General features: G+C 45.2%; 1 protein-coding gene across 4 annotated transcripts in view; it reads left to right on the forward strand.

The window, feature by feature from the left end:
- TACC1 (transforming acidic coiled-coil containing protein 1) overlaps positions 1-27,912 on the forward strand; it is a 101,631-nt gene that overhangs the window by 14,083 nt on the left and 59,636 nt on the right. For 2 of the 4 annotated variants that reach the window (XM_070408429.1, XM_070408431.1), the window contains exon 1: positions 7,074-7,199. The exons of 1 other annotated variant lie outside the window; for it this stretch is intronic. In XM_070408429.1, the coding sequence (XP_070264530.1) occupies positions 7,123-7,199 (77 nt within the window). In that variant the 5' untranslated portion in view covers positions 7,074-7,122. Of the gene's footprint in view, positions 1-7,073; positions 7,200-27,912 lie in introns of those variants that run through there. One more of the 4 variants, XM_070408435.1, reaches the window with a different exon arrangement.

Raw genomic sequence — 27,912 nt, forward strand, 5'->3', positions numbered from 1 at the left:
CTAAGTCCTCTCTTGGAGAGGGATCTGAGTGCTGCAGCTCTGTGTCACCAGAAATATCTCTGAACGTTCCAAACAGAGGTTGGCTGACCATTGGTCAGGAATCCCGAGTAAAGGATTCCTGCATCAGGTGGGATTTGGAATCAGATGATCCCATTGGCCCCTTTCAGCTCTTGGGCCCCAGGACTGTCCTTCGGCCTGGTTTGGTCCAGGCAACCCGGGTATTCTGTTTCTCACGTTCATTGTATCTTGCCCAAGCCCCTGCTTTCCTTCCTGCACTGACCATTTATGCCCTGCCCTGTCCTACAAGTAGGTCAGAGCTCCTCCTTTCTTTCTGGGACACTTCATGGTGATTCCTGGGGACCAAAAGTTGGAGTCTATAGCTCTCACTTCCACTGTCCACACCTTTTTAGATCCTAGATGCTCAAGAAAATGGTTATAGTATCCATAGCAATGTGGACCACAGATTCGAGCATAGACAAGAAGCTTGCGAGTTGAAAGTTGAAAAATTCAAAGCTAAGACTATACAGAAACCAAGTCCTGATTGGACATGACCCCTCGTTGGAACATGGAAAAAGCAAAACAACAGTGCTCCCTACTGAGCCATGCATATATCACAGCTAGCAAGGTCTGATAGTTTCATTTTCTCCATCCTGACTCCCATGCCCGTGGGTGCCCTGGGGTTTTCATCTGCAGGTGCAGGGTTTTCCAGTGCAATTCTGGTCTTTCTCTGCAGGGAGGTGGAGAGCGTGCCGACTTCCTGAAGAAAGAGTGGTTCTGTTCTCTTCTACCTGTGCTTACTCTTCCTTTTGTTTAACCTCCTTAAGGTTAGAAGCCTGTTTTTATTTCCTGTAACTTGACAGCTCTGTCTGGCTCAGAAATGTTCTCAGGTAAATAATTCAGGTCTTCACATGGCCTCTTAGGACAGTCTGAACTTCTAAGCCTGAGGACATTTGTATATTTACTTTGTCTCTCTTTAGAGGTTTCCTTCCAATATTTGCTTCTACTTTCTTCGTAGCACGCTCAGACCCCACAGACTCTGCTTGTTTTGCCCAGCTAGAGAACAGTAGCTTTTTTTTTTATATTCGTGCTATTTTTATACAGTGAACCTGGCGTAATGGTTTCAATTTCAAAGACTCGCAAATGAAAGCACTGCCTGGAACCCAGGCCACCCGGGCTCTTGCCAGCCTTCTGGTTTTCCTGTCTGCTTTGTCATTTCTCATTTGAGTGGCGAAAGCGGGAAGCTGCTGGGTGAGAGAGTGGAAATAAAGAATTGGGGGGTGAACTCTCCTTAGCCTCCACCCCCAAGACCAGACAGTGAGGTTGGCCTCCACGTTCAAATATCCAAAGGCTGCCCCAGGCCACTATTCCAAAGTTGCACGAGACCCAAACAAGTAACAAGAGTTAATATGCTAAGATGCCACCTGTGGTCACTGAGTCCAGGATGTTGGAATTATAGGCAGGTTCTCTCGTTGAAAACAACACCAGGACAGAAAAAAATAGCCTGCTTTAAAAAGAAAATCAATAAAAGGCACACAGAGAGCATACTGTCCGCGAACCATTATGTAGGAATATAAATGACAAGTAAGTGAAATGAAAAAGGAAAGAAGGTTATTTTTGTTTTGTTTTTTTCTAAAGTGTTAGCATTCCACTCCCTGAGAATACAGATTGAAACTGTGAACTTGGCGGCTGTTTCCACAGTAGAAGAGGAGGGTCACAGGTCAGAAGCCCGAGCTCTCTTCTGGAAACTGCCAACTTATTAGAGGTGACAGATGCATCACCTTGAGACAAGGAACAAAGACTTTTTTTTTTTTTTTTTTTTTTTTTTTTGCCAGAATTCCGCTTTGCTGGCACGAAGTATTAGAGAACAGTCACACACAGAGTGGCTGGTGGAATTATAGAGGAATTTCTGAGAATTAGCCTTAGGCGAAAGGCATTTGGCTGAGAACTTGCATGGAATACCTACCCTGTAAGTAAGCATGTGACTTTCATCTGACTTAATTTTTTTCAGTCCGGAGGGTTTCAAGGCCAGAGAAAAGGTCCTGACCTGGGTTGTGGGCGTGTTCACTTTTCAGAGTAAACTGAGAATAAATTCAAAGACAAAGCGCCAAAGGGCATTTCTCCCTTTGACGCGGAGTATAACTAAGATGGTTTTTAAAGTAATTTTTTAAAATTTTCTAATCAAAATAACAGACATGTAATCTTTGTGTTTGGGTTAGGTGTGATTGAAGGAAATCAGAATCGAGGAAAGAACAAAGGACTGGGCGGGGGTGGGGGGAATCTGAGTCCTGGTTCCAGCTCTGGCACGGTTTCTGTAACCTTGGGCAAGTCTCTAGCATCCTGGCCTTGGTTCAGTTATATAAACACTTGGGTTGCGGGTGAATTTCCCGCCAAAATATAAGATGGCGCGTTAAAATGCCTATATCTTTTGAAGTATGGGTTCGATTGAAATGAAATATTTGGTAATACGCAGTTACAATCGGCCCGAGTTTACACGTTTCCCGCACTCCACCGCAAATCTATATGAACCGAGTTTAAGACGGCTCCCGCGGAGTACGCGCAATTCACGCGAGCCGACTTAACTCGTTTCCCGCAACCCAAGTGTAAATATAAGAAGGTGGAACTCGATGGCACCTAAGGGCTTTTCCGGCTTTGTTCTAGGACTCAGTCTCTTCGTTTTGATTTTTCCCTTATGGCTAGGCAGTGCCAAAAAAAATGATGTGAGATGGAGGAAGTTTATTTGGAATAGGGCATTATTTTGCTTAGCAATGATGGCTGGGGGGCGTGGGGGAGAGGGGAGATTTTACAGGCAGATTCAGACAGAGCTAAACTTCAGGAAGTACAGGCATACCTCAGATATAACGTGGGTTCGGTTCCAGACCACCACAATAAAGTGAACGTCACAATAAAGCAAGTCACGATGTTTTGGTTTCCCAGTGCATATAAAAGTTATGCTTATACTATACTGTATATAGTCTGTTAAGTGGGCAATCGAGTTATCTCTGAAAAACAATTTACATGTCTTGATTTAAGAACATTTTATTACTAAAACAATGCTAACCATATCTGAGCCTTGAGCAAGTCATAATCTTTTTGCTGGTGGGGAGGGTCTTGCCTTGATGGCTGCTGACTGCTCAGCATAGTGGTTGCGGAAGGTTGGGGTGGCATAGTAATTTCTTAAAATCAGAGAACAATGAAGTTTGCTGCATCAATTGACCTTTCCTTTCACAAGCTATTTCTCCGTAGCATCTGCTTAAGAGATTCAGTAAACCATGTTGTAAACAGAAATAGCTTGCCTTTGCCTTCACAGCTTGGCTAACTGCTTAGCACAAGAGGCCTAGCTTTTGGTCTGTCACAGCTTTGGACATGCCTTCCTCACTAAAATTAATCATTTCTGGCTTTTAAAATGAGAAACGTGCGACTCTTCCTTTCTCTTGAACACTGAGAGGCCATTGTAGGGTTATTAATTGGCCTAATTTCAATATTATTGTGTCTCAGGGAATAGGGAGGCATGAAGAGAGGGAGAGAGTTGGAGGAATGACTGGTCATTGGGGCAGTCAGAACACTCAAAAATGCTGTTTGAGGGTATTTTATTCATTTTATTTCTTTAGAACTTCTTTCCAAATTGGAGTCAGTCCTCTCAAAGCCTGCCACTGCTTTATCAACAGGTTTACAAAATATTCTAAAGCCTTTGTTGTCATTTCAACAATCTTCACAGCGTCTTCACCAGGAATAGATTCCCTCTCAAGAAACCACTTTCTTTGCTCATCCATAAGAAGCAACTCCCCATCCATTAAAGTTTTGTTGTGAGAATCCGGCAACTCAGTCACGTCTTTAGGATCTACTTCTAATTCTGGTTCTCCTGTTATTTCCACCACACCTGCAGGTGCCTCCTCCACTGAAGTTTTGAACCCCTCAGTCATTCATGGGGTTTGGAATCAACTTCTTCCAAATACCTGCTAATGGTGATATTTTGATCTCTTCCCGTGAATCACAAATGTTCTTAATGGCATCTAGACTGGTGAAACATTTCCAGAAGGTTTTTTATTTTATTTTGCCAACATCCATCAAATGAATCACGATCTATGGCAGCTAGAGCCTTACAAAATGTATTTTTTTTAATAATAAGACTTGAAAGTCAAAATGACTCCTTAGTCCATGGGCTGCAGCGTGAACATTGTGTTAGCAGGCAGGAAAAAAAACCCCAAAAAACATTAATCTTGTACGTTTCTATCAGAGCTACTGGGTGACCAGGTACATTGTCAATGAGCAGTAATAATATTTTGAAAGGAACCTTTTTTTCTGAACAGTAAGTCTCAACAGTGGGCTTAAAAGATTCAGTAAACCATGTTGTAAACAGATGTGCTGTCATCCAGACTTTGTTGTTCCACTTATAGAGCACAGGCAGAGTGCATTCAGCCCCATTCTTAATGGCCTTAGCATTTTCACAATGGCAATTAAGCATTGGCTTCAAGTTCAAGTCACCAGCTTCCTTAGCTGCTAACAAGAGAGTCCAGTCCCCCTACCCTTTGAAGCTTTGAAACAGGGCTGTGAAAGTCCTAGGTGGCATCATCTTCCAATATGAGGTTGTTTCATCTACCCTGAAAATTTGTAGCCACCTCCGTGAATTATTTTAGCTAGATCTTCGGGATGACTTGCTGCAGCTTCAATATCAGCACTTACTGCTTCACCTTGTACTTTGATGTGATGGAGATGGCTTCTTTCCTTAAACCTCACAAAACAACCTCTGCCGGCTTCAAACGGTTCTTCTGCAGCTGCCTCACCTCTCCCAGCCTTCACAGAATTGAAGAGAGTTAGGGCCTTGCTCTGGATTAGGCTTTGGCTTAAGGGAATGTTGTGACCGGTTTGATCTTCTTTCCAGAACACTAAAACATTCTCCGTATCAGCAGTAAGGCTATTTCACTTTCTTATCATTCATGTGTTCATTGGAGAAGCACTTTTCAGTTCCTCCAATTACTTTGCCTTTGCCTTCACCGCTTGGCTAACTGCTTAGCACAAGAGGCCTAGCATTTGGTCTATCCCAGCTTTGGACATGCCTTCCTCACTAAAATTAATCACTTCTAGCTTTTGATTTAAAATGAGAAATGTGTGACTCTTCCTTTCCCTTGAACACTGAGAGGCCATTGTAGGGTTATTAATTGGCCTAATTTCAATATTATTGTGTCTCAGGGAATAGGGAGGCATGAAGAGAGGGAGAGAGATGGAGGAATGACTGGTCATCGGGGCAGTCAGAACACTCACAATACTTATCAATTAAGTTTGCCACTGTATATGGGCATGATTCCTGGTGTCCCAAAACAACCACAACCACTGATGGCAAATTGCCATAATAAATAGGTATAATAATAACGAAAAACTTTGAAATATTGCAATAATTACCAAAATGTGACACAGAGCCATAAAATGAGAAAACACTGTTGGAAAAACGGTGCCAATTGACTTGTGCAACTCGCAGTTGCCACAAGCCTTCAATTTGTAAAAAATGCAATCTCTGGCAAGTACAATAAAACAAAGTGCAATAAAGTGAGGTAAACCTGAATTAGGATTAGGAGGATTAGGGCTCATTTAATAGCACTCTTTATCTGTAGAGTAGGATGGAGTGATTGCTGGCTAGCTGCTAAGTAATTCAGTTCTTCCAGGTACATGTAGTTTGACTATGAGATAATGGGACTCTTTTTCTCCCCAATGTAATGGCCAGAATGTTGATTAGGTTTTGCATTATCTGAGTCTCACAGAAATCCAAAATATTAGTGGCTAACCAATGTGTTATTCATTTTTTTTCTTACATAAAGGAAATCTGTAGGTAAGCAATCCAGGACAGGCTCAGAGGTTCCAGGGTGTAATGGATTCAGGCTCCTTCAACCTCAGGATTAAGCATGGCTGTGTGAATTCAGCTATCCCACCAGCGTTCCAGCCAGCAGGGAAAAGAAAGAGCCCCCAATGGGCTCACCTCCTATCTCAGTCCATTCAGCCACAAACTGCTAAAATAAAATGCCACAAACTGGATAGCTTATTAAAAAAACAAAGAAACAAACAACAAAAAACCACCACAGAATTTATTTCTCTCAATTTTGGAGCCTGGACTTTCATGTCAGGGCACCAGCCTGGTTGCATTCTGATGAAGCCATTCTCCTGGCTCATAGCCAGTGCCTTCTGCGTCCTCACACGTTCGAAGGGCAAGGGATCTCATCTTCTTCACTGGCTTCACATCCCTGGGTCTAAAGCCCCGACGGCCCATGTCTCTGTACCAGCCAGGGCAGCAAATCAGCAACACAAGCATCTCTGCAGAGATGCATTTGGGTCCCGTATAGACCACGTTTCACGTTATTTTATAGACTCCTTTTCCCCATCTTTATCTCAGTTTCTTTGCACCACAATAGGGCATGGGTTTCATTTTTCCCCTTTTCTTTTAAACCACCCTGAGCCTTTCTGCACTCACAGTAATAAACCTCTTCCCAACAGCCTGTCTTGTCCCAATTCACCCAGCTAATCTGGGGTAGAACCAGGATCAACCCAGTTTTCTGCAGAACTCGGCCCAGGCCCACTCCTGCCCCCGTGCGGGAGAAGCTGGGGCTCAGAAGGCAGCAAGTCTCCCGCTGGGCGCACACCGCCCGCTACTGGTGCTTCTTGGCGGAGCTGCCTCGCGCGGGGCTCCCCGGCGCCGCCACCGCCCCGGGCTGGGAGAGCAGAGAGAGGCGTTCCCCAGCCCGTCGGGCTCCGAGGGCGCGCCCAGGTCCCCGGTCCTCTCCACCTGCTGCCCGCCGCCGCCTTGGGGCTCCCTGGCTGGGAGGTGCGGCGCCCGGCCCCGGCCCGGCGTGACCTGGGCATCAGCATCTCCCTGCGGAGTGTCGGGCGGGTGCCCGGGCGGTGGCGCCCGCTGAGCTCTGCAATTGGCGGAGAAGTTGGCCGCGTCTCCAGCCGTCCTTTCGCCGGCTTTCGCGGGGCCGGGACCTTGAACCAGGGCTCCCCGCCATCCCCGCCCAACCCTCGGCCCCACCCTTCCTCCCGCCCGCCCGCCCGCCGCCTCCTCCCAGCCCAGGGTCCGGGTCCCACCGGCGCGCCGCGGAGCACGGGAGGGCGCAGCGAAGGCGCGAGCTCCGAGCAATGGGAGGCTCCCACTCTCTAACCCCGAAGGGCCGGGAGCTGGCCGGAGAGAGGCCCCCGAGACCCAGAGAGACCGCGTGAGTCCCGGAGGCCTCCCCGGGGCCGCCGATCGGGGGTGTGCGTGCTGGCCGGGAGTGGAAACCCGGCGCCCATCTCACTAGGGCCGGGAAGGTGGGGCTCCCGCTCGCGCCCGCGGGGGCGCAGGGACTCTGGGGTCGGCCTGGTGGGACATCCCGCCCCGAGCCCTGCCGGGTGGCGCGCCCGGCCCGGACCCCACCGCGACCACAGCGCGCCCAAGCGGGGCTGCTGTCCTGCTCCCCTTCTCGCTGCGCGGGTGCGAGAAGAGGACCTCGAGTGTTCCAGCCTCGGGGCAGCAGGAAAACACACGTGTCCTAAAGAGCTCCGAGACGTTCGGGAGTCAGAGCTGCTTGTAGGGAAGGAGGGAGATGAGCATGGGAATCCAGTCTCCAAGATACCAGCCCGTCCTGGCCTTCGGGGGTCCAGGGGTTTGGGGTCCAGGGGTTTGGAGGCCGTGTAGCTGCTGACAAGGGCTCCCTCTCTGCTTGTTTGTTCCGAGGGCTTCGTGGTGATCTCAGAGAAAGGGCTGTATTGTACCCGCAGCAACTGGGCTTTTGTTCTGGGACCGCAACAATTGGGGACACCGAGTGCTGAAATGCAAGCTGCGAAGGGGCAGTTTTAGAGTGATTAGAGCAAGTCGCACGCTTTGAAAGATGGCCGTGCTTCTTGCCAGAGAAAGGGTGCTTGACAGCTATTTATTTAAGAACCCAAGCAATCTTTGTTTAATTTAAAAAAAAATGTAGAGTGTGTATGAGTCTTGGAGGTGAGGTAATGTCAAGAAACTCACACTATTTGAACTCGGCCAATACCAAAGCTGTTTAGTTTGAGAGAGAGACACTTGGCCATCACATATAGGCAGCCCAGGCCACCGGAGGGCTTTTTGATCATATTTTCAAGGCGAAGTAGCTTCCTGAATGTCCAAACGATAGATGTGTTACTTGTGTCTCCTGATGTTTAGGTGTGATCGCTAACTAAACTCAGTTCGGGCAGCTTAAGAATAACTGAGACTGACTGAACACATAAAATGTGGGAAACCCGGTTCTAAATACTGTTATTTAATCCCAAACACGGAGTTAGTTTCTCCTATTGCCTCCTTTTACTGGTGAGGAAACAAGCGCAGAGAGATTAAGCGACCTGTCCAAGGTCACACAGCTAGATGGGGCGCACCCAGGTTGCTTAAATCCGGAGCTGGGCTGCAGCTGCCTCCTACAGGAGAGGTGGGACTATCTTGGGAAACAACCTTCTATCTCTGCTGGCAGAATACACCCCATTTTTTTTCTTCAGTTCTTCCAGAATAAGGGAGAAATCAGAATTAACAGTGCGTAAGACCAAATCAGAGGAAAGTGCCAAAGTTGATTTAACTTAAAAAAAAATTATTGATTGATTTCAGAGAGAGGAAGGGAGAGAGAGAAACATCGATTTGTTGCTCCACTCATTTATGCATTCATTGGTTAATTCTTGTGTGTGCCCTGACTGGGGATCAAACCCATAACCTTGGCATATCAGGACAACACTCTAACCTACTGAGCTACCTGGCCAGGGCCAATTTAACTCTTTAAAAAACAAACGTGAGATCAGTAGAACACTGAGATGAGGTTAAGAGTTTTGGGGGCCAATAGCCCTGATCCTTAATGTCCACTTCACAGGCTGTTCTGAGGATGACATAAGATCCTGTATATACGAATAACAAGTTACAGTTTTATCTCTGAGCAATATATTGTTTAGCCAAGGATAAAAATTAACTATTTAATGTTTGTGAACATGTGGCCGGTTTTATTGTATAACTTGAAAGTAAATATTGGAACCACTCACTGATAGCGTGCTGAAGAAATGAACGCAGTGCTTTCTGTGTAGGATTGTTAGGGTGAGGAATTCAATTCTCAGTTGTTAAATTATCCAGTGGTTTGGCAATAGATAGAGGATCTCTCTCTCTCTCTAATGAGTTTTCACATGTACCTATATATTTAGCAAAGCTTACCTAAAAAGATCAACATAGAAGTTCATCCTTGGTCTTCATTCACTTGGGAATAAAGCCTGGGAATGCCCTCCACTACTCAAATGAATACATTAAGAAGCACATAGCCCTGACCGCTTTGGCTCAGTGGATAGAGCGTCGGCCTGCGGACTGAAAGGTTCCAGGTTCGATTCCGGTCAAGGGCATGTACCTTGGTTGCGGGCACATCCCCAGTGGGGAGTGTGCAGGAGGCAGCTGATCGATATTTCTCTCTCATTGATGTTTCTAACTCTCTATCCCTCTCCCTTTCTCTCTGTAAAAAATCAATAAAATATATATTAAGAAAAATATCAGTAGAAAAAAAAAAGAGAAGAAGCACATAATGCCCAGCTGGTGTGGCTCAGTTAGTTGGGCATCGTCCTGTGCACCAAGAGGTTGCCAGTTCGATTCCTGGTCAGGGCACATGCCCAGGTTTTGGACTCAAACCCCAGTGTGGGGGGAGGGATGTAGGAGGCAGCCGATTGAGGTCCCTTCCTTTCTCTCTAAAAAAAAAAATATATATATATATATATATATATATATATATTTTTTTTTAAAATAAGATATTTTTTTAAGAGCACATAAGTGCACAAATGCCGTGCACTCATCAGAGTGTGCGGGCTATGCTTAATGTGTCAACCCTGCAAACCACTTGGCATGGAGCTGGTGAAAGTCTCTTTAGAAATGTGATTTCATGCCTGTAATATACACGAAAAGCAAAAAGTATGCTTTTTGTCCAAGGCCTGCCTTGTTCAGATGGACAAGCCACAAGTCTCTCCAGGGTCAAAGAAAGTAGGGGATTCATTGTTAATGTCACTCCCGCTGCAGATTTCCTGCCGGACATGTGGCTGTCGGATAACACTGGCCTCAAGGAAGTTCTGCTCAGGCTGTTGCATTTTCAAAATCTATTGTTCCTTTTTAAAGTAGGTAAATAAGTACATGAAACTCTCACAAGTAAAGCACTAATGTTGGCATTTATCTTTTGAAAGAGAAATTATGTTTCAGAATGTTCCCAACGTACGTTTCAGAATAATTTAATCCAGTACTAAATGTAACCAGATAAACCTCTAAACAGAGCTCCATTGTGAAATATAAACAAGTAGGGGTTTCTGATTTTAAGATGAAGCTCAACATTTTAAAATATTGTAGCTGTCTACTTTCCCCAGACCCAAGGAAACAAGTGAGCTGGCTTTGGTAAAAGCTAGGGGAAATGTCTGTTCGTTTACTCGGGGAGCCTGCCTGCACAATGTGGTGATTAAATGCAGAAGCTGGAGAATGAGGCTGGCTTGGGTTGAAATTCCAACTAGATTGCATGCTAATTTAGTTCAGGAAGCTTTGGAAAGTAATCATGTATAACTCTTGGGCAAATGTCTGCATCTTTAAAATGTCAATAATAACCACAGCTGCTTTTTAAAGTGGTATATATGATTGGTGCAGGGCCTGGTTATCATGAACACATTCACATGTACATGTACCTATAAAGCAGACGCTATGCTAGGTTCTTTGGGATATGTGTAAATTGGCCTTTTGATTGTTTTTATTTCTCAAAAAAAAAAAAAAAGCTTCATTTTGAAATTTGCTTTCTGGCTTCGTACTTGTGCCTTCAACACTTTCACAACGATTTTCTGCTCCTCAAGATGCTTGATCCTGTCACGGACACATTGAGCACACGTTAGACAACCTCATTAGAGCTCAGGTCTCACCACACGAACTCTGCAAAGCTGACCGAGGCACATGTAGATTGTGATGCTTCCCCAGCCTTCTTGGTATAAAGGTAAACAGTTCTATTATTGGGCTCGGGGACAGCCTGGTTTTGCAGAGGCCGTGTTGTAGGACAGCCTCCGATGGCATGTCAAACGCTGGACCATTCTGAATGTCTGCACTTACTGTCCGGGAAGAGGAGATGTGTATTGTTGAGGAAGGCAGCGTCTCCATTGAAGAGGTGGACCTGTGTACAATTCAGCAAGGCGTCTTACAGAAAGCAGTTTTCTCCTCCGTTAATTTCCACTTCCCAGAAAGATCAAGAGGATGGACATGTGTTGGGAGAGAAGGCAGTTTGGTGAAATGTGTGAAAGCACGGATTCCGTAGTTGATTGTTTTCAGCAACGTGTCCAGGGTGGGTTTCCTAAGAGCAGCACATCATCTGCTCTTAGGAGAGCATAGAGCAGAGTCTATTATTCATTGGGGAATGTGGTGCGTAACTCGTTCATCTAGTACTTGCTGAGCTTGTGTGCCTGGTAAGATGTGCACCTGTTGTCAGTTCTTACTAAGTTTCTGGTCCCATCTGTGTTTGCATTGGGAACATAGCATAATGGAGTAGGTCAGTGGCAAAGTCAGGGAGGGTTTCTGAGGGCTGGAGTGTTGCTGCTGTGAACCCTTCCGATCGTGTGAATTAAATGCAGGTTCGGCAACGTTCTGGTGAACTTCAAAGTCAGCAGCAGCTAAGCCGAAGTGCCTCTTGATGGGCAAGTCGCTGTGGGACAGATGTCCCTGACACGAAGAGGGAGTCGCTGGCTTTGAAGTTTCAGACACAGGAAAACATGACTCAAAATAAGTAAACTTCGGGAACAATATTTCTGAAACCTATTGCTTTCAAGTTCACAATATTGTTCACCGCCTTCTCACCGCACAATTTTTATTGTCATGAGAAACATTTGCATTCCCAATTGCTATAGAAAATTTTAAATGTCCATGTAAAATGTTTTAGTGTACAATTAAGAGAGAGATTTAGAGGAAGTTTGTGGCAAAAACCCAGAAAAACCAGCTATATAAAGAAAAGTTCAGTGAATTATAGTGTTTAACTTGGAGGAGGAACTTGAGAGATGTGGAAATATATATATATATATATATATATATATATATATATATATATATATATATATATATTTTAGGGGATGTTGGCTGGCTCCATCTCCAGGGAAGCCAACCCAAAAGGAAATGGTTTGAATTACATGACAAGGGAATTATTTGCGTGTGAATGCTGAAGTTAGATATCATAACTTCTAGACTGTGAGGGGAGTTGAAATAGTAAGAGAGTTAATACGGGAAGAAGAATCCCACTCTGAAAATCCTGAAAAGGTTAAGATAGATCCTCTATCAAGGATTGAAATTCTAAGGGGGTTCAAGTGTAGTTTTGTCCCACAGTTTCTTCCTGGTTTTAGCGTCAGTGGCCAATTGTGTCCCCCCCACACCTCCACCCCATAGCTTCTCCCAGCTGGTACATGTGTTAAAAATCAAGGAGAGAAAGGGGCGGAGGGACAGGGGCACAGTTGCTGGTATCCCGAGCTAGCGAAGAAGATTATCTAATGTCTATGTTGGTTAGTAGCCAGAGTGGGCTGCAGGAGGGTGAATTTGTTAACCCAAGGCCAGGAAGTGACTGGTAGTGTCTTGAATGGCCGTGGAACACGGAGATCCATCTTCTGAGGAAGCTCACTGTGGCTATTGTGGGCTGCTATTTTTCTGCATTTTTTTATTGTGGTAAAATATCTATAACATAAGATTCACCGTTTTAATCATTTTTAAGTGTACAAGTGGCATTAAGTACATTCACAGTATTGTATGACCATTACAACTATCCATTTCCAGAATTGTTTCATCACACCAACCAGAAACTCTGTACCCAGGAAACATTAGCTCCCATCTCCCCTCCACTGGCCCCTGGTAACCTTTATTCTACTTCCTGTCTCTATCTGCCTATAAGTCTTTCCTATAAGTGGGATCATACAACATTTATGTGTCTGGCTTACTTAACTTAGCATAATGACCTCAATGGTTCATCTGCGTTGTAGCATGTATCAGAATTTCCTTCCTGTTTATGGCTGAATAATATTCCATTATATATATATATATATATATATATATATATATATATATATATATATATATATATATACTAGAGGCCCAGCGCACAAAATTCATGCGCAGGTATGGTTCCCTAGGCCTGGCCTGTGATCAGGGCCATCTTCCCTGGCTGCCGGAAGCTGCCACCCACCCCTGGTTCCCCGTTTGCCATCGGGTGATCAGAGCCTGACGACCGGGGGGGAGGGGACTAGAGGTTGGCTATTCCCACCTGCTTGCTGGCCCTGCCCATGCCACAGGTCACCCTCTGTGTGTGGGGCGACTGGCAGGGTGGGGGCCTTGGCCTGGCGCTGCCCATGGCCCCTGCCACCCACCCCCAGTTCCCCATTCGCCATTGGGCGATGGGAGCCTGCCTGCCGGGGAAAGGGACCGAGAAGTTGTCAGTGCACCTCATAGTGACTGGTTGAGTGGTCATTCTGTGTTAAGATCAATTTGCATATTGCCCTTTTATTATATAGGATATATATATATTCATTTGTTGATGGACACTTGGGTTACTTGGGTTGCCTCCACCTTTTGGCTACTGTGAATAGTTCTGCTATGAACATGGGTGTGCAAGTATCTGAGTCCCTGCTTTCAGTTCTTTTCGGTAAATGCCTAGGAATGAAATTGCCAGATCATATGGTAACTCTCTGTTTAACTCTTGAGGTGCCACCAAACTGTTTTCCACTGGACTTCAACATTTCACATTCTCACCGGCAGTGCATGATGGTTCCAGTTTATCCACATTCTTTCTAAAACTTGTTATTTTCTGAGGTTTTTTTCTTTTAAAAAAATTAATAGCTATCCTAATAGGTGTGAAGTGGCATCTCATTTTGCTTTGACTTGCAAAGAGGCACACCGATGTGCTGCAAGAATTTTTAAAACATACAATACCTGACTATGTAGTCAGGGGCACTGACCTCATTTCCCTTAGATTGTCAAATAAAAAAAATTACAACAACCAACACAACAATAGCCATCTGATGTGAATGAATCAATGTTATGCCTATTCTTTTTCTGTCAGATCAGCAAAAAACATATTTTTTGGTGGGTGCAGAATTTTGGTAATTAGTTTTTGTGTGCCACGAGATGAAAACGGGTGAAAACCGCCACCCTACTGATTAGTGATGTTGAACGTCTTTTTGTAGTGTTTTGGCCATTTCTGTATCTTCTTTGGAGGACTGTCCATTCTCCAAATGTTCCAAACTTTGCCCAGTTTTGAAATAGGTTGTTTGTCTTGTTGTTGTTGAGTTATATGAGTTCTTTATATGTTCTGGGTAGTAATTCTTTATCAGATATGTGATTTGCAAATATTTTCTCCCATTCTGTGGGTTGCCTTTTACTGTGTTGATACTGTCCTTTGAGGCAGACATGTTTTTAATTTTGATAAAGTCCAATTTATATATTTTTCTTTCTTTGCTTTGGATGTTACAACCAATAAATCATTGCCATTCTCAGTGTTGTGAAGATTTTCCCTTATGTCTTATTCTAAGAGTTTTTGCTCTTAAGTTTGGACCTTTTATCTATTTTGAGTTATGTTTTGCAGGTGGTGTAAGGTAAGGGTTTCTTCAATCTTTTGCATGTGGTTCCAGTTTTCCCAGCATCATTTGTTGAAAAGATTATCCTTCCCCATTGAATGGTTTTGCCATCTTTATTGAACATCAATTGAGCATATATGTGAGGGTTTATTTCTGGGTTTTCAGTTCTATCCCATTGATCTATATGTCTATCCTTCTGCTGCCACCACGCTTTTTGTGTGAAATATGGGCTGGTGGTGTCAGGGGCCTGCCATATCTGAGGAGTGGTGAGGATTGGAGGTAGGATGGATGTGGGATGGGCTGGGGGAGGGGGGGAGGAAATGGGAGGCCATGAGGCTGGAGAGGTAGGTGAGGGCTGGGTGCTGAGGTCTTTGTGGTCATGTGGGAGTTTGGACTTAACTCCAGGAGCCACCGAAAAAAGTTTCTAGCTGAGGGTTGGCCAAGCCACCATGGCAGCCCTGGACTGAACTGGGGAGAAGTATTTTCACAGAGAAGTATTCTCTCAACCAAATGGTGGGGGTGCCTGGAAACACAGCGTCTTGTCATTCTCCAGCACCTCAGTGCCTACCCCAGGCAGCGCATCCAGGGGCTAGATTTTCCTGTTTCAGCATCTTACCTTGTCTTTATTGTTGTATATTAGCAATTCAGTAGCATGTAAAAATATTTTCATTTTTCCAATTTTCCAAACTTTCTATAACAAACATATATTCCTTTTATAATCATAAAGTGCTTTGAAAAAATCTGAAAATTTAGAAAACCCCCCAAAAAGTAAAGAAAATTAATCATCCATAATCTCATTACCCAGAGAGATTCAATAGCTTGCTCAGTCTCACAGCTAGAGTGACACCATTGAGATTTAAATCTAGATAGCCTGATTCCACAGACCTATATGCCTAGCTGTTGTGTTATGTAAATCGGTTAACCCTTGGCCACCATTTTTGTTTTGGGGAGAGATGTTTTTAGTGAACTTTTAATTTTAGAACAGTTTTAGATTTATAGAAAATTTAAGCAGATATACTGGGAGTCCCTATAGATTCTACAAGCAGTGTCCCCTATTATTAACATCTTATATTAGAATGGTACTTTCGTTACAATTAATGAAACCATCATTGGTATATTATTAGCAACTAAAATCCATACTATATTCAGATGTCCTCAGTTTTTAATTGATATCCCTTTTATTTTTCAGAATACCACATTACATTTCCTTTTTAATGTAAATCAACCTATCATGCTTTCCTTTGGGGTTTCTTGCTCTGCCTTTGGGCTTCATAAGTTCATCCCCATTCCAGGAGGCAATAACTTTTTTCTTCTGTTGTTTTATGAATTCATTCTCTTTATAACAAACTATTTACTCTATCTGAAATGTCTTGACTCACTAATGTAAGGTAAGGCTTTAATTTGTTCTTTTTCAAAATAGCTAACCAGTTACTCCAGTACTAGTTTGAGGTGTTAAACAATCCGTTCTCTTCCCACAGATTTGTAATACCATTTTTAAACTTTGGTATTACAACTGCTTTCCTTCTGTCCAACCCTTGATGGTTTTTCTCTTTCCATTCTCATTCACTCAACTGCATTGGTATGTTCTGGCACTGTGAATATTACTTATTATTTATGTAGGAATTTACATGAGCAGAGGGAAGCCTTTTGAAATGTCCAAAATCTAATAAAAATTTTAATAGCATTAGGCACAGGATATTTGCCAGTCAGATGAGGGGAGGTGACTGTTATGCCCAGATTTCAGGATCCCCAAGAGACCACCAGGGAGCCAGCCGTGTCCGATGCAAAAGCAAAGAGTCTTTATTCAAGCTAGCTCGGGCTCCCCGTCCACCACACTCGCTGATGCAGTGGCAGGGGGCAGAGAGAGAGAGCTTTGTATGGAGTGGGGTTTTATAGGGGGGTTGGAGTAAGGGGAGGAGAGAGGACTGTGGGCCCTGCCAATTGGCCAGGTGCAAGTCTGGGTCTTGTTACACAGGATGTGGTTGTGTTAATGTTGTGCACTTCCCTTGATTATCATTGGTTAGTTTAAAGAAATCCTAGGTGTGGCTAGCAGAGGCTTGGGCTTCCGGGAAGAAGCTCCTTGCTGAGCACATGGCTGCCCCAAAATGGAGGATTCGGGGCAAGATGGAGGGCGTAGCCCTCGCCCTTTCAGTGACCTTGTGAATGGAGCTTGAGAAAAAAGGACATTCATGACTGAGCTTTTCTCATGGATTTTCCATTGACCCAGATTCCAATGTTTCATTTTCAACAGTTTAGCTTCCTGTGTGGAAACATGGTGCCTTCAAATACTCCCAGGTCATCTGCAGGCTTTGTTAGGCTTACACTTTTCATGTACAGTCTAGACTTTATTTTTATGGTAATATATAAAGATTTCTAGCAGATTTACATAAGGAATGGCAAATGATAAACCTCTATTCTCTCTTCCCCCTGTATCTTCCACTTCTACCTGTGGCGACTTGGTAACCTTGGAGAGTGAGAGAACCCCCTCACTTTCACATTTCTTTATCCTCAGAATTCTTACTTTTAGGAATATTTTGGATATAATTTTTTGGGCCTATACATAGTACAATTTCACCTTGACCGATCTTGTGGTATGTCTGCAAATGTTATTAATAGCAGTTGTAGGCAGAAAAAATTATTTTTGGCTTCGGGGTATTACATAGAAGCTTTAGAGTCATAGCTATTTTCTGAAAGCAGAATAGTTCTGTTTCTAATATAATCCACACATCTGTCTTATACCGCACGTCCCCATAAAAGTCTGACAGCATGTTATGTCACTGAGGAGAGCTCCCAGGAATCTTGCAAAGATGCTTTGCTTTAGAGCAATAGCTCTTAAAACTTCTTTGGACCACAGATGCCCTAATAATATAATAAAACTTTTATAGACTTTTTCCAAATGAAATACACATACACAATACATAAAAGTTATGAGTGTCAGATATCCTGCAGCCTAGGCATTCTCTCATTTAATTACCTCATGAACCCTGTGAAGGATGGCTTATTTTCTCCATTTTGGAGATGACTAAACTGAGGCCTGGAAAAGTTGAGAAACCAAGGCCACAGAGCTGCTAAATGGTAGAGCTGGGATTCCAGTCCAGTGGACCTGGCTGAAGCAGAGGAAACAGAATTACCAGCCACTTCCAAAGCGGGTCTGCCACAGAGGCAACTCATTAACCAGCAGAGGCTTCTGTTTGTCCACTAGAAAATAAGTTTTTATGGCTCTTTCCCTGCTGATAACAGTTTCAGGAAAGTAAATGTTTGAGAAAACATTGTCCAACCCATCCTGTAGGTAAATACCTATGTACTGTATTGCATTTACACAGAGCAGGTAGAAGGCCTCTCCTGGGTTTCTTTGCGGAATTATTTGTGCCTGAATCTTGCTTAAATTTTACTTTCCTAACAACTGCAAAATGTTATGTTTCTATGGCTACATAAAAATCGTTCCTAAATAGCAGTTGGAGAAAACAAAACGAAGACGGGCTTAAATAGGAAGCAGACTGACATTTTACCTGCTGGACATCTTCTTCTAGGTGTTTCTCTGAGTCCAATAGTGTCTGCCCGTCGCTGTCCCTCCCCCTGTTCCTGCCTTTGCCTTTTCAAACCTTTGAATTCACTGGTTTCCCCATGCGGGAAGCCATGGCTCCTTATCAATGTCCAGGGGCCCGTAATGATGACATTTGGGGACACAAGTCAAGTTCTGAATAACATGGGCCACCTTTACAGTTCATACCCCAAATGGAAGTTGGCAGGCTGCCTTGAGGACAAGATAGAACTAAGATGTGTGCCCAGATTTCAGGGGTAACTGACAATAGCGGGGAGAAAGAAAGACAGAGATAGTAGGTAAAGTCCGGAGTGGGCCTCTCTCACCTGTTGTCTATGCTCTTCCAGCTTCTTGCCAGGTAAAAGGCGCTGTTCTCCAGTCCTCCCACCAGGGGGCGCCAGCCACCATCTGCTTAGGTTTTGTTTTTGTTTTTGGCTGAAATTAGCCTGAGGTGAGCAAGACTTTCTTCAACCAACTCTGTTGCTGGATGGGCTAAAGTGAGAAAGTCATCTGATACTGACTTAGGAGAAGAGATTAGATTAGGGAATGAAGAAGGATGAAATTTAATATTTTGATACTTCTGTTTCCTTCTGCCGGCTAGGATCCTACCTTGCATAGGTGTGTTGCTTTTCTTCACTCCTCCAAATCGCATGGTTTGCATATTTTTGTGTGGCTTCTGATTAGTTGGAAGTCTTCGTCCTCCTTCCTGTTGCTCTTTGGTGCTCACTGGCTGAATCCTGGCATAAACACCCTGCGTTGGATGTAGAGGAGGCTCATTGTGACTTTTTGTATCTGCCGAAAGATAAATCTTAAAGAAATTCTCCTTAAAAGTTTGAATTTGCGACAGAACTCTCTGGTGCCCTCTGGTGGCTGCTGAAGCTCCCCGCTGGCAAATGTGTCCGTTCAGAAGGTTTATTCTCTGAGAGGACAGGGAGACTGGTGCTCCCCCCGCCCAGCCGGATGCAGAGCCTTCCCTGACAGAGTGGGTTACTCCGGCTCCTGAGGCATATTCTTCAGACACCAACACCCAACACTCCAGTACTTACTGGACTGGCTCTTCCAACATCTCTTTTTCTCAGTCTTTGTTGCCTTAGACCCCCTTTGGGGGTCGAACGACCCTTTCACAGGGGTCGCCTAAGACCATCGGAAAACACATATTGTTTTTTTAAATATATTTTATTGATTTTTTTACAGAGAGGAAGGGAGAGAGATAGAGAGTTAGAAACAGCGATGAGAGAGAAACATCGATCAGCTGCCTCCCGCACATCTCCTACTGGGGATGTGCCCACAACCCAGGTACATGCCCTTGACTGGAATCGAACCTGGGACCTTTCAGTCCGCAGGCCAACGCTCTATCCACTGAGCCAAACCGGTTTCGGCACATATTGTTTTTGTGATTAATCACTATGCTTTAATTATGTTCAATTTGTAACAATGAAATTGGGGGTCACCACAACATGAGGAACTGTATTAAAGGGTCGCGGCATTAGGAAGGTTGAGAACCACTGCCCTAGAGAGTACTTGGGGTGCCTCATGGAAAAGGCACTGTGTGAGGGGTGTGTGTGTGTGTGAGAGAGAGAGAGAGAGAGAGAGAGACTGGGAGGTCTGTATATGTGTTGTGTGTGCATGTGCACAGCTGTGTGTGTGGGAGGTATGTGTGTGCATAGGTATGTGTGACTGTGTGTGGGGGAGGTGTGTATATGTGTCTATGTGCACAGGTATGTGTGGGGAAGGTCTGTATGTGTGTGTATGTTCACAGCTGTATGTGAGAAGGGTGTGTGGGTATATGCACAGATGTGTGTGTGGGAGGTGTGTGTTTATGCACAGGTTGTGTGGGAGGCGTGTGTGTATGTGCACAGATATGTGTGTGGGAGGTGTGTGTGTATGCACAGGTGTGTGTGTGTGGGAGGCGTGTGTGTATGTGCACAGATGTGTGTGTGGGAGATGTGTGTGTATGCACAGGTGTGTGTGTGGGAGGTGTGTGTGTATGTGCACAGATGTGTGTGGGGGAGGTGTGTGTGTATGCACAGGTGTGTGTGTGGGAGGTGTGTGTATGTACACAGGTGTGTGTGGGAGGTGTGTGTGTACACAGGTGTGTGTTTTTGTACACAGGTTGGGGGAGGTGTATGTATGTTTGTACACAGGTGTGTGTGGAAGGTGTGTGTGTTTGTGCACAGGTGTGTGTGTGTTTGTACACAGGTGTGTGTGTGGGAGGTGTGTGTGTTTGTACACAGGTTGGGGGAGGTGTATGTATGTTTGTACACAGGTGTGTGTGGGAGGTGTGTGTGTTTGTGCACAGGTGTGTGTGTGTGTTTGTACACAGGGGTGTGTGTGGGAGGTGTGTGTGTTTGTACACAGGTTGGGGGAGGTGTATGTATGTTTGTACACAGGTGTGTGTGGGAGGTGTGTGTGTTTGTGCACAGGTGTGTGTGTGTGTTTGTACACAGGTGTGTGTGTGGGAGGTGTGTGTGTTTGTACACAGGTTGGGGGAGGTGTATGTATGTTTGTACACAGGTGTGTGTGGGAGGTGTGTGTGTTTGTGCACAGGTGTGTGTGTGTGTTTGTACACAGGGGTGTGTGTGGGAGGTGTGTGTGTTTGTACACAGGTTGGGGGAGGTGTATGTATGTTTGTACACAGGTGTGTGTGGGAGGTGTGTGTGTTTATGCACAGGAGTGTGTGTGTGTTTGTACACAGGTGTGTGTGTGGGAGGTGTGTGTGTTTGTACACAGGTTGGGGGAGGTGTATGTATGTTTGTACACAGGTGTGTGTGGGAGGTGTGTGTGTTTGTGCACAGGAGTGTGTGTGTGTTTGTACACAGGTGTGTGTGAGGGAGGTGTGTATGTTTGTGCACAGGTGTGTGTGGGAGGTGTGTGGGTATGCACAGGTGTGTGTGTGGGAGGTGTGTGTGTTTGTACACAGGTGTGTGGGGGGTGTGTGCGCGTGTGCGCACAGGTGTGTGTGTTTGTGTGCACAGGTGTGTGTGTGTGCACGAGCATGCGCCTGTGCTGCCAGCCCTGACTTTCCCTCAGGTCCTTCCTCACAGCCGTGGCAGTCTCACACACAGAGATGTCAGAAGGCGATGGTTTCCCCGCTGAGCCAGGCTCCATTCAGGGCCGCGTTGTGTGTCTGGGACAGGGTGTGAATGCTCTCGCTGACAGCATCACCTCCCAGATGGCTCACGCTCTGCACCAGGCAGAGGCTTTCTGATGCTGCATTGCTCATCGGCCGGAAGCTGTCTCCCCGGAGCAGCAGCTCTCTGTCTTCCTGGTACATAATCTGGAGGGGCATGTGGACTGGGTTTGCGTTTCTCTCCTGCAGTCAGAGCGACACCAGCCTTGGGTTCCCCCCTCCCACGCTCCCTTCTCCCTCTCCTGTCACATTGCTTCCTTTTTTGGTCATCCTGGAGCTTTCCTCAGCATTCATCACTGGAGGAGGCTCGGGACATGTAAGACACAGCAGCCCTTGCATTAGGCTGTCCATAACGGGTCTGTTTCATGTGTCGAGTTCAGAGAGCATATGCAGGTCCCGCGGCGTGCCTTGCCCCAACTGAGTCACTCGATAGATGTTTTTCAATGAGCGGATTTAATTAAAGCGTGGATGCTGAAGATAAAGCAATTCTGAATATCTTACTGAAGAAAAAAAGTCAGCATCTAACGGGGGAGAAGAAAGATTCCAGCACAATATTTTGACACTTTAATATTCGAGTTAAATAATGTGTTTAAATTTGGCTGCTGCTGAGGGAATGAATTCTGGGAACATCGGAGGCAGCTTTGTACCAAACAGATGGACCAGGGGTGGCGGAATGCGGCTGGAGAGCGTTGCCACACGGTCTCCGTGTGCCCATTCCTGGCACCAGCAGCCTGGGAACTGTGTCTACCAGCTGTCATTCCGTGAGGCTCACAAAGCATTTACAATAAAGGGATTATTGAACCAAGAGGCCAGTGATGAATGGAAGTGCCCATCATGTTGGCTAATCCCAGTGCACACGCACATTTCTGCATCCACTGTCCGTTGATACCGCCGAGCGGACTCAGCCTGACCCTGGGGGACCTGCTGGCTGCGCTGCAGTTGGCCGGGTAGAGGCCGCTTCTCCTGCAGTGGCTCCTGTGGCAGCTTTTCATCTGTCTCCCTCCCTGAGGATGCTACCCTTCTTCAGGATCCTGCCAAAAGGCCCCAGATTTGTTACAGAAAATGGAGGGGTGGTGGTGAAAAGTGTAGAGAGATGATCAGGAAACATACATAGGCTGCTTGGGCCATGTGCCCTTTGCTGAACCAAGTGTTCTCAGGTGGGAGGGATGGGGGGTGGCTGGTGGAGTGGACGGACTGTTGAGTTAGGCCTGAGTCACTTTCCCACCCATGCATCAGGAGCCACGGCATGCCTCCTGCATGCCCCACACTGGGGATCGAGCCCAGGATCCTTCAGTCCACAGGCCAACTCTATCCACTGAGCCAAACCAGCTAGAGCAGGGGTCCTCAAACTACGGCCCGTGGGCCACATGCATATGTAAATATTGTATTTGTTCCCATTTTGTTTTTTTACTCCAAAATAAGATATGTGCAGTGTGCATAGGAATTTGTTCATAGTTTTTTTTTAAACTATAGTCCGGCCCTCCAACTGTCTGAGGGACAGTGAACTGGCCCCCTGTTTAAAAAGTTTGAGGACCCCAGAGCTAGAGCTTAAAATAGTTTTAAATTTTTATTTAATTATTATTATTAGAGAGAGAGAAAGGGAGAGATTCATTGTTCCACTTATTTATGCATTTATGGTTTGATTCTTGTATGTGTCCGGACTAGGGATTGAACCTGCAACATTGGTGCAAGTGGGTCGACACGTTAACTAACTGAGCTGGCAGGCCAGGACTAAAATATTTTAAAAACAAACCACGATGTTATTTGTATACAAAAGACTTCTTTGCTTTATCAAATAGTCCCTGTTGCCTTTTAAAATGAGGTCCATTGGGTGGGGAGAGTTGTGTCTGTTAAGTAAGAAACATTTAAACCTGTGAAGGACTTCTGTGAGTTTATCTGAGACATTCCAACGATAAGTTGTCATCGATGCAAAAAGACAGTAGGCTCAGTTAAGGTAAAGACTGACCTCTGTCAGGGAAGATACCCGCCTAGGACATGACTACTCACCATAAAGTGCTTTTTAGTTTAAAGTTTTAATTTCAGGCCATCCTTTGTGGTTCCTTACTAGTAAGTCTCTGAGCTTTCAAGGCCACCAGAGGCTTTCCTCTCTGAGCTCGTCAGGTTAGCATGTGGCCCCTTTTTGCCCACATGTCTTTATTACACATACCGAGTGTGCGTGCCCTTCAGGGTTGGGGACAAAGCTAGAATTCACGCTTCCCACCCAAGAGTCATGAGTCCTAGTGCAAGCTCTGGTGCCCGAGTACTCTCCAGGCTATGCTTAATGACTCAGGAACTCCTCTGCTCCTCTGAAAACCAGGAGACTGGGCCCAGTGATCTCTGGCAGAGGTCCATCCCAAGTAAAAATTCCTCTGGTCTGAGAGATCTGGGGTTGATGCTTAGGTTTGTAGTCAGTGACATTACTTGTTCAGAAAACAATTTAAAACAAATACATTCTACTCGGTACTATCTATGCCTTGGCCAAAGGAAATAGAAAACACATATCTATTACTACACTGTGGGCTAAAAAAATACTTTTCCTCCCAACTTCTAAGTTCTTCTAGCTGAGCTAATAATCAAGTTAACAGAGACCGATTAACAGGAGAAAACCTAATTTTAATACACGCACATGGGGAATTCACATAAGCATGAACATTCCAAAGATAGTGAAGCAAAATTGGGTGCATATGTCTTTTTGGATGAAGGAGGGGGGTGGGATTTTAGATGTCAAGAGTGAACACAGGTGATTTAGAGGTACTTGAGGAAGAGCAGAACACACATGGAGGGTAAATTCTTGCTTCGATGGGACACAAGGGGTGATGTAGCTACCAGGCCCCTTCCTGGAGCTCTCCCATCCACCATACTCAATTCAAATTAGGCCGAGGTGAACATCTGAAGACTTCCTTTCCATCTGAGTCTCTTGGGCAGGCAAGGAGGGTCAAACATTCTTTCTGCATCTTTTATTTCCTAATAACCACTTAAACTCAACAACCAAAAGAGTAGCTTTAGGGTGGCAAAACTTTAGTCCCCTTCAATATCATACATGATGAGGTATTGAGAAGAGAAGTAAGGAAAACCTTGCATATAGTAGTTCTGTAATACAGCAAAATAACTTGATGAATTATGAGTCAAGAAGAAAACAACTTCTAAAAACATATTTTGTGGGTAAGTGCTAGCAATGATCACTAACACCGGTTAACATTAAAACAAAGAACAAAAATGATTAATTCATTTATAGAATGTGGGTCTTTGAATTGGGAAAGTACTCATTTATTATACAGTATTTCTGGACTTCTAAAATCATATTATTTTCTCCCCAAAGAAGATAATATTCTTCATATAATGTCCAAATCCATTCTGCCTGGAAGACTTGGCCTTCGTGGGAACCTAAGTGTTGGCTCCCTGTGCCATTCAGCTTTTTTGCCCACACCTATCATCTTTACAGATGCAACCGCCCAATTTCCAGAAAGGCAATATTACAACTGAAGACATTTCAATAGGGAGAAATATGGGCTTATCTTGTTTTCAGGATAGTTATTGAAAGATTAAAGCCAGTGATGTGTGGGCAGGCTAAATAGCCACTTTACACTGTGAGTAAAGAAAAGTTGAATTTATTTAAGGAAAAGGGGATAGAGGATGGGGCTATCCAAAGGGAAGGGCTACACAGCACTGAGCCAAAGGGTACTGGGTCCATGAAGACAGCAAAAATATACTTAGGACAGTGAAACAAGGGAGGGCATAGCCTAGGCTGGGCTGCTTTGGTTCACTGAGAAGTGAGGCAAAAGGGGGCCTTGGAGACAAGTTCAGGGGGTTAGTCCCAGATGAGCTGCTGCTGCCCATTGCTCCACTGGTTGCATATCTCATGGGGTCCCTTAGAGGTGCCTGGGGGGGGGAGAAGAGGGGGGAGGGGATGGCATGGGCATGCTCCTTGAAGGGAGAGGGCACACTGGGTCCTTGGTCCTAACTGTATTTATCTCTCCTCTTGCAGGTGGGAATCTTAGGGGAGCTCTGGGGGGGGGGGGGGGGGGGTAGGCGAGGGAGGTTCTCAATAGAATATTCATCAGCTCTCCAGGTGTGCTTCTTCAGGGTCATGGTCTGCACTGATTGGTTGGTGTCTGGCAGGGAGGGGGTCATTAGTCAATGCAGCTGGTCATGAGGCAGCCACTGCATCACTTGTCTAGTTTTGCTGCTTTTCTGGGCCTGGACCTGAAATACAGCTGAGGCTTAGTTGTTATCTTTAGGGAGGAAAAGGTCAGGGGGTCTAAACCACCTGACCAGTGATACCTAGGGGAGGACAGGTTACCCTGGGGGTGAGGCTCTTGTTTTCCCAATTTCTCCCCTTCTTGGCATCCGGGGCTTTCTGCCCTGGGGAGTTTCTGTATCTGGCCCATCATCCTGGCTCTGCTCATGTCTGTCTAACAGTTATGTTATTGGTGGAAGTGGAGTACTTAGGGCGCCTCAGGGAAAAGAATTTCCTGAGGCCTCCACGGGAGGATGGGTTTTCGTGGAAAAGTTGTATTGATGATGTTCCCCACCAACGCCCCATCCCACCATGGAAAAAGTCCAATCTTGTCTCCAGTAGGGCCAGGATTAAGGCCACTACCCAGAGTTTCTGTTCCATATTTTTTAAAATATATTTTTATTGATTTCAGAGAGGAAGGGAGAGGGAGAGAGAGAAGAAACATCCATGATGAGAGAGAATCATCGATTGGCTGCCTCCTGCATACCCGCCACTGGGAATCGAGTCTGCAACCCTGGCCTGTGCCCTTGACCGGGATTGAACCCAGGACCCTTCAGTCCACAGGCCAACACTCTATCCACTGAGCCAAACTAGCTAGGGTGTTTCTGTTCCATATTAAAGCACAGTCCAGTCCAGCACCTGGCCAGCTTAGCTTGTGCTCCCAGCTGCAGTCTATTGCACGTGGGGTCCACATGGCATGGACCAGGTGGCTGCTTAAGGCCACATGGCAGGCTAGTGCATGGGTGAGTGCAGGTCATGAACAAGAGAGCGCAAGAAAGAGCAAGCAGGAGAGAGAGAGAGAGAAAACTGCGTGGGGATCTTAACCTTCCAAGAGTTCAAGAGTTCACATGCTGGTAGTAGCTCCACCCTTCTAGATAATTCACTGTGCCCCAGGCTAGACTGACAGACAAGAATTTCCTGAGGCCTACATTTCCCTGACTTCACTGCTCAGCTCCTGTGCTCATTTTCCCCTTTGTTTGATCCCTTCCCCCAGTGATCTGCAGGGAGTGGACACCTGGTTCCCTGGGGAGCGTGAAGCTGTAGCTTCCTGGTGAAGCCCAGATGACCGTGCTTATAATGTCCGCCTTCCCTTCGCTTCCTTTTCTTCATTAATATTAATATTAATAGACTAGCTAATTATGACCATAACTGTTAGACCACCTCATCCACATAGCAGGTTTGAGTCTCAGGGTTGGGGGAATTTTGGCTTTAGGAAAAGGACACCACTGAGATATAAGATGAATTTTTAAAGGAAACCAAATATAATCCTCACAATGATGTGGAATGAAATTAGGGCAGGTTCTTCTTATATCATTGCCTAAGGGAATTTAGATGCTGAAATGCTCCCCCAAAAGTTATATAGTTAATGCTGCAGCAAAGAGACCTAACGGTACAATAGTGCAAAGAAGATAGTCTTTTATTTCTCTCTCACTGAATAGTCATCAGTTGGTGGTTAGTCCGCAGGCTATTCTGCTGCACCAGGTCAGCCTGGCCTGGCCCCATTTGTCTTGCTGCTTCACCATCTCCCAAGTGTGGGCCTTGTAGGGGAGGAAAAATTTTCCCTTATTCCTTCCCAGGTTCTTTGGCTGGTCTAGTAACATACTACAGATCAACAAGAGAAAAACAAATTTAATTTTGTTTATATGGGATATGCATAAAAATATGAGATCCAAAGGTAGTCAGGCACATTGAGGCTTATATGCCATCCCTAAGGAATGGGATGGGGTCTGGGACTTCAAAGGAAAGGAGGGTAACTCGCAGGAAGATAGACGAGCAGATATTTGGTAATTAGTTTGCTCTTCCACACAGGTATCTCATATAATAGCTCTCTTTCTGAGACAGATGCCCTACAGGTAGTTAAGGAAGAGGTAAATGTTTTCCTAAGTCTCCTTGGTCTTGATTGATTTTAGTTCAAAGTCATCCACGTGCCACAGTGGCACACTTTGGGGTGGCATATTCTGCGCCCCTTCATCCTCATCCACACAACAGAAGCTGGCTCACCCCCAGCCTATGGGATGGGGGAAGGAGAGTGTGAGACAAGCAGTTTTCTTTTTATTTATTATTTTTTTAAATTTTGTTTTATTGCTTAAAGCATTACAAAGAATAATACATATGTCTCCTCCCCCCCCCCCCCCTTGACATTCCCCCGGACACCCCTACCCCACAGTGTCTTATGTCCATTGGTTATGCTTATATGCATGCATACAAGTTGCATGTACCATTGGCTCACATCCCACAGGCCAGAACTGAGTCACAAGGCCACACCTGGATGCAGAGAAGGGGTCTAGTTGGGAAATATGGCCTCCAGCTGGGTGGTCATGTGTCCAGCAAAAGCTCAGGGGGTTCTTTCACTGGAAAAAATAAGGAAATAATCGGTGTGAGGGGATTTAGACTCCACCATGGTGGTCTTGTGGAAATTCAAAGGATGCAAGT

This window comes from Myotis yumanensis, unplaced genomic scaffold, assembly GCF_028538775.1.
Source record: "Myotis yumanensis isolate MYYU_CA2020_CCGP unplaced genomic scaffold, mMyoYum1.0.hap1 SCAF_3, whole genome shotgun sequence".
NCBI classification, from domain to species: domain Eukaryota; kingdom Metazoa; phylum Chordata; class Mammalia; order Chiroptera; family Vespertilionidae; genus Myotis; species Myotis yumanensis.